Genomic DNA, 13,507 nt, shown 5'->3' with positions numbered 1-13,507 from the left:
TAAAATAAAAGTCAAAAGGATATGCTGGAGTCTTGCTGTACCATCTCTATCAAGGGCTTTATTATATTGGAGGCAATACTAAATCAAAGGCAACACACAAAAAGACAATTACATTCACTTTGTCTCTTTCATCTCAAAAGCATTCGACTCTGGCTAGGTGCATATTTATCCATAACAATCAATCTGCTGCATCATCTTCATAGATATGTGAAGGCATACAACTGCCACTATTCACGATTACAATCTCTGAAGTTTTGGGTTGTATTTGCTGCTGTTTCTAGGGTTCGTTTGAACCTGCTTTTTCATTGTAAATCAGATTCGAGTATTTAATCCTCAAAAGTTTACATGGCATCAGAGCCAAGTGCTTACCTACTCTGATTTCTTGTGCCTTAGTCGATTCAATAGTTAACTGTTACCAGAGAATCGATTTTTTGATTCTCTTAAGGCTGACTACTCGGCTTGTGGATTATCATCGTTACTTTGATAAGAAGGGGCTGGCTTGTTATAGGAAGCGGAGAAACGTTGAAGTATTGCTGCGCCATAACCCTAAATCTAGGGTTTGTTATTGTCCTAAATTTGTCTCTAGTGTTCATTGGTCCAAGGTAACAAAGTGTGATCAATTATAATCACTAATTGGGAGTTAATCACCCAAACTGAATTTCTTGTATCCCCAATAAAAGGATACGAGTTCTATTCGCCGGAGCAATCACTGTGAGAGTTTCTAATCCTTATCTCTTGCTTTGTTTTTTATTGCATTTAGGCATTTGTGACTGGGTTAGTGGACCAGTATTTGGCTATTACAAACAGGGAGAGACATCCCCTGTTCTTTGTGCATCAGGAATTCTAGGGTATACGTGCTTAATCATTTGAACATCTCATGTGCTGTTGTCCAACAGTAATCCTGCAATTTTTCCGCTGCGTTTTATATTTGTGTTTTAAGTGTGCTCACGTATTTCCGGTTATTTTAAACAATATATATTGTGTGTGAGATAAGAAATGTCTAATGACAAAGATGCTTTTGTGACCTTGATCAGTAGTCTTGACTTTGGTGACCCGTTATATTTGCATGCTAGTGACACTGGTGTTTTGACAATCCTTAGTATCAAACTAACAGGAACTGAAAATTATATTGTTTGGGCTAATGCTATGGAACTTGCGTTGAATGTTATAAACAAATTTGGTTTTGTTGATAAAACTTGTCTAAAATCAACTACTAATGTGGTCTTAGCCCGACAATGGGATAGATGCAACTCTGTAGTTATATCTTGGATACTCAATTCTATTTCAGAGGATCTGTTCGTTGGTCAAATTTTTTCAAAGAATGCATCTGAAGTGTGGAATGAACTAAAAGAAACTTACTCAAAAATTGATGGTTCAGTTATTTTCAAATTGCATCAACAAATCTGTTTTCTAAAACAAAATAGCTTAAACGTTTCAGAATACTATCACAAATTGACCTCCCTATGGAGGCAATTTGACTCTCTTAGTGAATTACCTCATTGTATTTGTGATGCTGAGAAAAAAACAACAAAGTTCAATCAAAATATCCGCTTAATGCAATTTTTAATGGGTTTGGATGATTGCTATCAGCCCTTGAGATCTTCTATACTAGCAAAAGATCCTTTACCCTTTGTAAAGGCTGCCTTTGCGCTTATCTCTGGAGAAGAATCTCATAGGGGAATAGATTCATCCAATGTTCAACCAGCTGCTTTTGTTGCAAAAATTAACAATTCAAAAAAACCCATTTCAAAAAATGCTCACTTAAAGTGCACAAATTGTAATAACTGGGCCACTCGGTTGAATGATGCTATGAAATAGTTGGGTATCCTTCAAACTATAAGAGTAAAATGAAGGTTAAAAGTAATTGTGCTACTAATGAATCTTCAAAAAAATCTTAGCATTCCTCAGCAGTTTACTACTGACCAGTTTGCCAAGCTTATGTCATTAATTAACGAACCTACCAATGTGGACCAAGGAAGCTGCAATATGGCAGGTAATTATCGATTCACTAGTTGTGGGTCCCTTTTTTCTGGAACTATAAATTTTAGCAATAACAATCCAAAGGGGTGGATAATCGACTCTGGAGCCAATCAACACATGGTTGTGTCCGACACATAACGATGTGTCTAACTATGGCATGTCAATTGATCACCCTAATGGAACCAAAGCCAAAATCACCTCTATTGGTAAACTTAAAATTGCCGAGGGAGTTATTTTATGTGATGTTCTTGTTGTCCCTGAATACTGTGTTAACCTGCTTTCTGTGCATAAACTGGCTAAAGATAACAAATTAGGATGCTGCTTTAATGAATTCAGTTGTTTAATTCAGGACCTAGCCCGCACGAAGGTACTGATAACTGGTAAACAGGTGAATGGCCTGTATTACTTCGGGAACCATGTTCCAGGTACTTTCATGTGTGATAACAGCTTAGGTCCTACTAATGAAAATCTAGACTTATGGCATGCTAGGTTTGGTCATCCATCTCACCAAGTGCTGAATGTTTTAAAACAAGATTTGAGTCTTAACCTTAAACAAACAAATAAACCTATACCTTGTGAGACTTGTCATAGGGCTAAACAAACCAGAGAACCGTTTCCTTTAAGTGAACATAAATCCAAAACTGTAGGAGATTTAATTCACCTTGATTTATGGGGTCCGCTCAGGGTCACTAGCAGGGATGGGTACAAATATTTCTTAACAATTGTGGATGACTATTCGAGATGTGTTTGGATTTACATGCTTAAGTCTAAGGATGAAGTTTTTCATAATACTCAATGCTTTGTCAAACTCTTAAAAAATCAGTTTGGAAATGACATAAAATGTTTTAGAACCGATAATGGCACCGAGTTTGTAAACAAGGAATTTGAGTTATTTTTAAAAACCAATGGAATACTTCATCAAACTACATGTGTTTACACTCCTCAACAAAATGGAATTATTGAGAGTAAACATAGACACTTACTAAATGTTGCTAGATCATTGTTATTTCAAAGTAGAGTTCCGTTAAACCTTTGGTCTGAATGTGTGCTAACTGCCACCTATCTAATTAACAGGACCCCCTCCTCAGTGCTAAATGGAAAGACACCTTTTGAATTGTTATTTGGAAAAAAACCTCCCCTTTTACATCTCAGAGTTTTTGGTTGTTTTGTTTTGCTACAAATTTAAATCCAAAATCAAAATTTGAAAGTAGAGCTTCCAAATGCATTTTTATAGGTTATTCTTTTGACAAAAAAGGGTATAAACTTCTATCACTTGATGACAGATCTATATTTTTCTCAAGAGATGTTAAATTCTATGAAAACTATTTTCCTCTCAAGGATGTCAAATCCTATGAAAACATTTTTCCTCTCATAGATAAAAGTGATTTGTCAAACAATGAAAACTTAAATAGTTTAAATTTTTTTGATGATTGTTTTTCAATTAAGAACTCCGAGATTGAAAATATTTTGCCCAATGATGATGGGGAGGGATCCAAGGATGATGGTAACTTTAATAGGACCACTGATAATCTTGAAAGCCCTGTTGTTGTTGATACTGAAGATGATATAGCTAGTAGATCGATGCAAACACCTAGTGAGGATCCTAATTATCCTAACTTCACCAGTGAACCCACCGTTAATGTTGAGGCATCGAGCCTAGCTGGTTCAACAGGAGCAACTCAGGATGATCACAATCCTATTGATGTTGCAACTTCCAATGAAGAAAGCATGGACAATTTAAACTCCTCTGAGGGCCCCCAAACTACAAAGTCAGATGCCTTTCGAAAATCTAGTAGACCAATTTCTTTACCTAGTAGACCAATGTCTTTCGAAAACCCTAGTAGAACAATAAATAAACAAATTTCGAATGGGTTCACGGGAACCTACCGAGTTTTGAAATTTATATAGTATACCTATATAAATTATGAGAGTGAACCCATATATATTTTAAGAGTGAATAGATAAATAAAATGAAATTATGGTATAGTGATAAAGTCCCCCCCTTTAAATTCAGTAAACCTAGGTTCGAGACTCCTCCCTTCTAGTTTCTTTTGATACAATTATTATTTTTACTTTCTTTCTGTTTTACTCCACTCTTCCAGCATCTTCCATTAGGATTTATTCTCTCTTTCTTTTGCTTATATTTTAAACCAGTTCGCCATTCCATCTTCCCGCTTTAGTTTTATTCTTTTTTTTCTTTCTTTCTTTTTATTTTTTTAACAAGTTTACTTGTCTTCAGATTCCTTAACAGTGAGGTACTTATTTTGATGTTTTGTTTCTAGTATTTTTGTTTATTTATTGAAATTAGAATTAGAATGATTATGTTGAAATTTGTTATTTGAATTGTACAATTAGTGATGTTTAAATTTAATTTGTAGGCATTATGAATATTAAGAGATATTTCCAAAGTGAACCGTCAAACATTCAATCATCGTCTTCAAGTAGAGAATAGCTGTAGGTAGTGAAAATCGTATCAATTTTATATATGTTTTCCTTTCTATGACGAAGCTTGTTTTTTTGTTACTTATATGCCCGATTAGTTAAACCGGGCCAAACCTTCGAACCGACTCGAAAATTTTTATATCCAGTCGTACAAAATTAGAGCATCTAAAAATAGTGAAACCACTGGAAAAAATTCCTGGATCCGTCACTGTAAGCACGTCAAATCAGCCATGCATAATCCTACAAATTGAAAGGTAACGAACATGGAAACTAACTCCTAGAGTATGCTGAGTGTTGAGGTTCGCAAAACCATAATAAATGTAAACAGATACAAAATCATATACATGTAGTTAAATTCATTTATTATACATACCTTAATTAGCGAATAGTGATCGATAATCCTAGTTAACCTTAAGCTTGAACCACTTGTAAAATCCTACAATATTGTCGTTTCCGAATTACCGTAAGTTATCATATGGTTACGACTATTTGTATAGCTAAAAGTTTTTGGTAACGGTTTTTGTAACAACTTTATTTATCTTATCAAACTTTTGGCTTTACCAAATCAAGAGATTTTGAACAATGCACATTTTCAGTTTGCCCATTTATCTTTGAGTTAACGTATATAATTTTATCTTTTTAAGTGTCTTTTAAGTAGGAGTCTAATTCGGTAATTCCTATTTATTGTAACTGCAATTTTGATTCCATAAACTTATTGGATAAGTAAAATGGTTGACTTGTTACCCTACACTACGAGCCCTTTTCTACTTAACCACTGATCTAACTATAAAAGCCTTGAGCCGTATGGACGTAATGACTTCTTCATGCGTCATTGTCTTGAACCTTTCGTGTGTAAATTTCTGAGATCCTTATGATTAGAAAGTAAATATGACAATGCATGTTGTATTCAGTGGGTGACCTAGGATATCTTTTATGGGGTGCTGAAATTTGTAGAAGTCGTTTGTCTACTGCCTTATAAAAAAATTGGTTCGATTCAGGTCACGTCGGGTCATATAAGAAAAGATAATCAAGAAAAGCACGTCAAATATAATTACAAAAAATAATCAATCCAAAGATAATCAACAAACATACGTCAAATATCATTACAAATGTAAATCTTTTTCAAATATAACAAATCAAACTAGCACTTAAATTCTCATCATTCATCTGGTTACGCAAACCGAACTTCACAAACTTCATTCTCAAAAACATCTCTCAGCCGTTGTGATTGTGATGGGTAACACGAGTGCTAACTTTAATAAACAATACACCAATTTAAAGGGAAGATGTTTCTTTGTCTCAACCATCAATTGAACAAGACTTAATAAACCATTCAAGTTTGTAAATCGAGCATCCGCTACTCTTTGGTCGTTGGTTCGCTATTCTTGTTCGCGACTGGCCTGGGTGAATTTGTGGCTGCTCTTTTCCCTTTTCTTTTCTTTCTTTTTTTTTGTTCTAATCATCTAGATGGGTTGGAGCTTGCTTGAACGTGGACTCATGAGTGATGAGCTAATGGCATGGGCACTTGGGCTAAGTCATTTATGAATTAATAATTATAATTATAATTAATACCACTGAATTATATAAATAAATAGTTACATCAAATTCAAATTTTATAAATTAATATTTTGGTTTTTCATGGCTTCTGGTTTCCTATCATGCAGATTCGGCTTGGTAACTTCCTTTGGGCGTTATAACGGGAATTGGGCTTGTTCCTGACTTTGGGCTGCTTGGGGAATGAGCTACCTCATTAATAACATTAATGGATATCAAAAACAAATTTTGATAAAATGGTTAATCAATTAATTCCATTTCTTTGACGAGGAAAGTAATAAAATGTTAATAGAAGAATTTCATTACTACAAGCACGCCAAATGGATCAAGGATTTAAGGGAGCGTATCGCCTTCCTGCCCACGATTTAATGAAACAAATTACACCAATTGTGCCTTCTTAATGGGAATAACCTCAGTTGATGCTAAAGAAGCAATAGACAAAAGAAGAAAAACATAACAAAAGAATTGACCTTCCAAGCATTGCAAGAAGATGTCTTAATGTGAGTAGCACAAGATTCAACTATGAAGGAATTGTGAGACTCAAATAAAGTTTGGAATCTAGGTGTAAATCTAGTTATGCAAAAACGTCTACAAACTTTTAAGGATCGAGTAACCAAACCGTGAGTAACTTTGTAAGCAATTTGTAGCATAAGAGCCAAATTTGGAAGTCTTGATACTACTCTTAAAGATAAGGCAATTATAAAGAAATTACTTATCTTGGTTCCAAGAAGATTCTACAGATCGTGGCGTCTATCGAGCAATAATCAAAATTTGACAAAATGTCATTTAGCAGCTGGAAAGATAATATATAGCCTCTGATGAACGCCTCATAAGTCAAGAGAAACCAAAGAACAATAATCAAGGGAAGCTCGTAATGAAAAGCTCAAATAACCATCTTGAAAATTGTTGTATAGAAAATGGTGTGTTGATCAAAACCGTAGAATAAGAGGATGTGAAAGAGGCTTTGCTAGAGGAGAAAAACGACATGGAATAGGTGTATGAGGAGGAAATAAAGACAAAAATAGGTTCATGTGTTATGAACACGCAGTATTTGATTACTTAGCTAAAAATGCACAAAATGAAAGAATAACGAGAAAGAAAAGGAGCAAGAGGCTCATCTAATTTAGAATGAAGAATCCGCATTATGTGAAGACAGGCCGAGTCTTAAAGATCTCCTTACTCTAACGGGGGATACTGAAAGTTTTACAGAATTACCAAGTATAAGGGTCTAAGTGTTATTGGTGGGAACTAAGTTAAGGCCAATATTGTAAACTTTAGCTTTTGTAGGCATAATAAGTAATTATAGTATAATCACCCATGTGAAAAAAAAAATAGTATTGTTATATTGTTTTAATCCCGATCTACCCTTGTGAGTCTATAGCAATAATTAACTATGAAAATTTCTAACCCTTGCAAGAAAATTTCTTGAGTCCGCTAGCGCGTTAGAGTTCCGGCTCCTATTAGTACGGCTGGTCATCTTGTTCTTTATCACCAACAATTCAGTTATTCGAGTTTGATTAATACATGTTTTAGGTCAGGTTAATCAGGTATTTGGATTTTAAGCCTGCTACTAAAAAGTACTACCTTTTGTTCCCAACAGAAGGTTTTCAATTTAACAGCTATATGTTATGAGTTAATCAAGTCTTAAAAGTCAAAACATATTATTACAAAATCACATTCAAGTAAGAACACGTCTTTCGGTGATATGGTCATGAACCAAATCTATAGGTTTTTTACATATCACAATTAAAAAGACTGCAACTTACTTTAAAATAATCCAGTAGAGAAGTTTGGTGAAAACAACTCACTTTTGATCAAGACTTATACAGTTACGCTATATAAAAAAACCATAAACAATAATATAGAGTGCCTATATAATAACATAGTTAAAATCCCTTGTTAACGTTATATAGGAAAGAATGGGTTATTGATGAAATTTTCCACACCTAATACTCTTATTTTATTTGTTTATATAAAGACCAAACACCAACAATATAGAGTGCCTATATAATAACATAGTTAAAATCCCTTGTTAACGCTATATAGGAAAGAATGGGTTATTGATGAAATTTTCCACACCTAATACTCTTATTTTATTTGTTTATATAAAGACCAAACACCAACACCATAAGTCATAAGACCATTCCACAACCTTTCTTTCTCCTTAGTCTCAAACTCTCCATCATGGCCCAAACTCTCCCAATATACAAAGTTGCCATTTTTATCCTTCTCATATTCTCATCTCTCCTTCAAACACAATCCCATGATCAATTCTCAAGAAAATCATCACTAAAATCACTTGGTTTCAAGAAAGAAAAGCTAAGTCATCTCCACTTCTATTTACAAGAGACAGTGACCGGTGACCACCCCACCGCTGTCCGAGTGGCTGAGGCCCCCACGACCAACACTTCTCGCACCGCATTTGGTGCTACAGTCATGATTGATGACCCGTTGACTGTGGGTCCAGAACTGAATTCCAAGATTGTGGGAAGAGCTCAAGGGATATATGCATTTGCTAGTTTAACCGAAAACCGATTGCTTATGACTTTGAATTATGTTTTTGTTGAAGGGAAGTACAATGGTAGCACTTTGAGTATATTAGGGACGAATCCTGTGTTCTCACAGGTGCGGGAGATGCCGATCGTTGGTGGAAGTGGGCTTTTCCGGTTTGCTCGTGGGTATGCGCTTGCAAAGACTCATTTTCTCAATCTTAGCAATGGTGATACCATTGTTGAGTACAACGTGTATGTCCTGCATTATTGACTACTTTACTGGATGATAAATCTAATATGTAGAATGTTATAACTTATAAGTAGTTTTCTTTCCTAATAATTTTTTTCTTGTGACTCATAATAATAGACGCAATTAGGTGAATTATGAAACCATATGTTTTCTTGCTTTTCATGTATTATATATAGTCGTGAGTCGTGACTCGTAACTCCATCAATTTTTTAAATATAGATATAAAAACTTTTATATTTAATTAATTATTTTCTAAAAGAAATTCTCTGATCCCTAAAATCCAATTGTACAATTCATCTTAGTTTTTACAAATCTTATATTCAATAAGATTATTTGATTATTTTAAAATAATAAATAAACAATTATTAATAATTTAAGAATATATCTGGAGTATATTTTTTTAGAACGGCGACTTCTTTTATTTAGGCTACCGCACTCTTCAAATTTGGAAAGCTCTGCCCACTCTAGCCAGACTATATTATCTTACTTGGATGATCTATGTGTTTTGCTCAAGCTTCACCTACGCTCGTAACTTTCATAAACTATAGAAATGAACGTCACAGTTTCTGTCACTAAGTTAGAGTGTCTATTTAACAAATTTATCAAATGTGTGTTTTAAAATGACCATTTTAACATTTAGTTAGAAAATCCGAATATCAACACCCTATCACATTTAATATTGTTTATAAAGTCTTTGGATTTTTCTAATTTGAAAATAAGTAAAATAGTTTTATTTATACTTATGGATAGAGAGGTGCACAAATCGGGCTTTTGGTCAGAATCGATTCAGAAGGAAACTAGAACATTGGGTTGGTTTAGAAAGTGAAACCCGGTTTTTGATTAAATTGATTTAAGGTTTCAACCCGTCTTTTGAGAGGGAAACAGACGAGTTTTAGTCAGTATGGTTTGGGTTTGACCGGTTTCAGAATATAGGATTATAAACAAATTTCAACCTTTTCAAAGCCGATTCATTAGGAAACTGGAATTGGGTAGGGTATGGAAAATCAAACCCGGTTTTTGGTGAAAGTGATTCGGGTTCCAGCCCGTCTTTTGAGGGGGAAACGACCGAGATTTAGCCAATTCAGGTTTAAGCAATTTCAAAATATAGGATTATGAAACAATTTCAACCCACGGTTCGGTTCGGTTCAAAATCGTGCCTGGTTCCGGATCAAAACCGGGGTTTGGTTCCAAGCTCGGTCTTTTGTGCACCTCTTCTATGAGTGGCTCTTATTAGCTCAAGCATCCAAAAAGGTCCAAGAAAAGAATTATGATATATTCTATAAAACTTTTTCTCACAGGATCGAGTCCTATATTTTAAAAGTGGCGTGAACTCTCAACGATAATAACGTATCTTTGATTTCTGTCAAAAGTATCACAACTTTATTGTATTCTATCCGTATCAAGAGGCATTTTATAGAACCGGTCATCAAATTCCTTTTGTGGAATACCACTTGGGTTAGTTGACATATTTAGGTTTTTTTCTTGTTAGATATACGTTTTATAGTTTACTTGTAAGTTGTAAGTAGTAACTTGCATCTTGCAAAAACCACATGTATGATGTTGATTCATTTGCAGGAATGTTTTATATATTCTAGCCTTAATTGTTTATTTGTAGTATTGTTTAAAGGAATGTTGACCGAATTTAGTTCGTAACTTACATACAGTAGTTGCTTGCTTTCAGTCCAAATAAGTAACCAATAAAGCATTTTAAATCACAAGAACATACATAGGATATTAAGGAACTTACGTAGGAAGTTAGAAACTGAAACATATTTATCAGACTTTCAAATTTCGCTCAAGTTTATAGACCTTTTCTCGTCATCGGGATTCTGCCAATTATAACGGTTGATATCAATTTTTGCACTACTTCGCGTTATGGGTTCACCAATCACCATTTAGGGGCTGTTTGGCAAGTGCTGAATTCATTAAGTGCTGAACCATTAAGAGGTCTAAATGATTAAGAGGCTCTAAACCAGTAAGTGCTGAATTGGTAACTATTGTTTGGTTGGACCTCTGAATGACTGTGTAGAATGACTATTTTACCCCTTTAACCTATTTTGTGCTAAATGAAATATATCTGTTTAGTCAGAATGCATAATAATTATACAAACACGATACAACAAACCCAAGTTGCTATGAACTTGTTTTGACCCATTACTTGACCCGCCCATTTTATGTTACTTTTTTATGCAAAATATCATGCGCCTGTTTTGGATTGATAAGATCAATCCAAATATACTGAAATCTTACGTTCCAGTTCGGTTCCGTATTAATATATTTTATTAAAAGAAACCAAAATATACTGAAATCTTACGTTCCGGTTCGGTTCCGTATAAAACCGTTCGGTTTTATACGGTTTGAAAATTTTAAAACCGTAAAGCAAACCGTTGTTTATGGTTTGAAATTTTTTAAACCAACCGACAGAAAGGTAATACCAAAAACCCGACCGCTAACCATGATTTGGCTTCAAGGCAAATACATTATGTATTGGAAACAAAAATCATGTGTTCTCCCAACCCATTTGTTTTCTCCCATTCTTCAGACTCCTTTAGTTTGAAAACCTCAACTGATTCTCCAAAATTGTTTACGATAACTAGTAAAATATGTTGATCACACATTGACATAAAGTATTGTGTGGGAGATTTGCAACGACTTCTTGGGACTTCGTCAACAAAAACCTCCCAAGAGTAGTCAACTTCAGTCATATCTCTAAAAACGTCAACTCCTTTATTGTTACACAAGGCATAAACATCTCGGCCACTAAATGTTGGAAAATGATAAGAATATGGATCATCATCACGAAAATCAAAAACAAAAAAACGCCATGTTGAATCCCGAGATACAACATGGATGAATACATGCCATTCCTCATGATTTGTTAATCCAACCACCATACAATCAGGGGAAGTAGGTGGTACCGAGAAACAAAAGCTTTCCAAGTAAGATGCCATTGGAAGCTCACGGATATTACTTGTGAATGGGTTATAAAATACCATAGGTCCATCAATATGATACATCAACAACCAGCCATACCTAGAGCAATATATCTGGTAATTACCCTTAAGTTCTTGAGGTGTTTTTATAAAATACTTGTCACCATGTAACGGATCTATAAAGGTAATAATGCCTCAATAATTGTCTAACACCATCAACCATGGTGAAACTAACGAGTACATATGTAATCTCTTTAGTGTTGTTTTGGTGCTCCATTGAATCAAAGGTGCTGCTAAATAGCAATGTTTGCTTGTAGCACGAAATGTCATGTATTCGATACCAATACATAGCTCCATAATAATGTCCAAAATATGAATGGGGATATTGAGCAGGTGTGATTCACCTGTTGTGCCATCAAAATCATCATCACCCTTAATCGGTCTTAAGACTATCTGAGTATCTTTGCCCTCTGCTTCTAGCATACATTCAACATGATCAACTTCTAACCTACAAAAATATGATGGTAAGAAAACAATTCCCATCTAAAAAAATGTACACAAAATAATTACCTCCATTCAATCATTGCCCATGCAGTCGCTTGGCTTTCTCGTACTAGACACGGCATAGAAGATACGGACATGGTTCTATCTTTGGGATGGAATGAGAATATTATTTCTCCCGACTCACCAAGGATATGTGCATAACCCCCAAACCTTGAGTCAACTGCACTTCTATAGTAGCATGTTGAGTAATCACTAGAAAGTTCTAGAAAAAGTATAGCATCTTTGAGGTCTATCATTTCCTCCCACATCATACTAGTGATATCCAGTTTAAACAAATACACATAATCAATCCCCTTTTCAATTATAAAATCTACTACAATGTAAAACAATTCTGTGCATGATCCTTTCAAGAAACGATGAGAGTATTTAGCACTATTAAAGTAAGGACAACGATTGTAACAAGTGCTAGGGAGTTCCACAAACGGCAATAGACTTATCACGTCTTCTTTTCCTTTAACCAAAATGTCAACGTTTATGACAGACATATCATAAGGCCCGAAGGTCATGGCATATACTTTACCATTGTAGCAAGTTGGGCATTGTAGGAAACGATCTATACCGCTTATGCTCGGGAGCTGTTTAGCATAGGACAGTTCAGTCCACTTTAATTTTTCTCTTTTACGGTCTAGCCTATAGAAAACAATAGTAGACATATTGACTGTAGTTAATAGGAAAACCGAATCTTGATCACCTGGAGGAGATGACAAACAACATTCGTGAGAGCGTTTTTCTTCATAAATCAAAGGTGGGAGAGGTATCAACTTAGATGTGAGTGGGTTCCAAAGAGACCATAGGACGTTGTCCGAATGGTTGGAGAGAATCACCCAGCCATGAAAACATGCCCGGATTCGTCTCCCATGCAACTCATTGATTCGACACTGACAATGGTGCTGCGGGTTGTCCATAGTGTAAACGATCTGGTTATCGGATTCCAGGTTCTGAGCAATAAACCATGGGTGTCGGGCCCAAGGCAGTCGAGCCCCCCCCCCCCCCCCCCCCCCCCCTAAAAAAAAGGGCCAGGTTGTTTGGTTTAATTGTTTCTCCAATACGTATTTGTCATGGGTTGTTTTGCATGTTAATATATGGGCTGATCCTGAGTAGACTGGGCTGGTACTAGTGGGCTTATCTACGGGGCTTATTTCTAAACGGGAAAGCTTGATGTGTTGATGTTAGCAACCCGTGTGTCACAAAATATACTGCTCTCTCTATTAACCAAAAACTTAATACAAAAACAATCTCCCATTTAACAATAAACCAAAGACGAAAACAAATACAATCTGAACCATATACAA

The 13,507-nt window shown here is 35.1% G+C and overlaps 2 protein-coding genes and 1 pseudogene across 2 annotated transcripts; 2 read left to right on the top strand and 1 right to left on the bottom strand.

Moving 5' to 3' along the window:
* Positions 1 to 996: 996 nt before the first annotated feature.
* On the top strand, positions 997 to 1,818 carry LOC143585111 (uncharacterized). The gene has a single exon (XM_077066974.1). The coding sequence runs from the start codon at positions 997 to 999 to the stop codon at positions 1,816 to 1,818; it is 822 nt and encodes a 273-aa protein (XP_076923089.1).
* Positions 1,819 to 8,156: 6,338 nt separating this feature from the next.
* Positions 8,157 to 8,767, top strand: LOC143585103 (dirigent protein 21 pseudogene; annotated as a pseudogene).
* A 2,413-nt stretch (positions 8,768 to 11,180) lies between these two features.
* On the bottom strand, positions 11,181 to 13,170 carry LOC143585102 (uncharacterized). Its single transcript, XM_077066969.1, has 2 exons — positions 12,222 to 13,170; positions 11,181 to 12,159 (listed from the first exon to the last, which is right to left on the bottom strand). Exons 1-2 carry the CDS (start codon positions 13,118 to 13,120, stop codon positions 11,847 to 11,849), a joined length of 1,212 nt encoding a protein of 403 aa, XP_076923084.1. The 5' UTR covers positions 13,121 to 13,170; the 3' UTR covers positions 11,181 to 11,846.
* Between the last annotated feature and the right edge of the window lie 337 nt (positions 13,171 to 13,507).

This window comes from Bidens hawaiensis, unplaced genomic scaffold, assembly GCF_021521415.1.
Source record: "Bidens hawaiensis isolate Kalapana, Puna unplaced genomic scaffold, B.hawaiensis_p1.1 tig00033563_1, whole genome shotgun sequence".
Taxonomy (NCBI): Eukaryota; Viridiplantae; Streptophyta; class Magnoliopsida; order Asterales; family Asteraceae; genus Bidens; species Bidens hawaiensis.
This window is presented reverse-complemented; position numbering and strand designations above follow the sequence as displayed.

Excerpts from the sequence above, each read along its gene's own strand:
- LOC143585111 (XM_077066974.1), top strand. The coding sequence starts at position 997 with ATGTCTAATGACAAAGATGCTTTTGTGACCTTGATCAGTAGTCTTGAC.
- LOC143585102 (XM_077066969.1), bottom strand. The coding sequence starts at position 13,120 with ATGGACAACCCGCAGCACCATTGTCAGTGTCGAATCAATGAGTTGCAT. Across the intron at positions 12,160-12,221 it reads TGGGCAATGATTGAATGGAG|GTTAGAAGTTGATCATGTTG; the intron begins GTAATTATTTTG and ends ATATTTTTGTAG.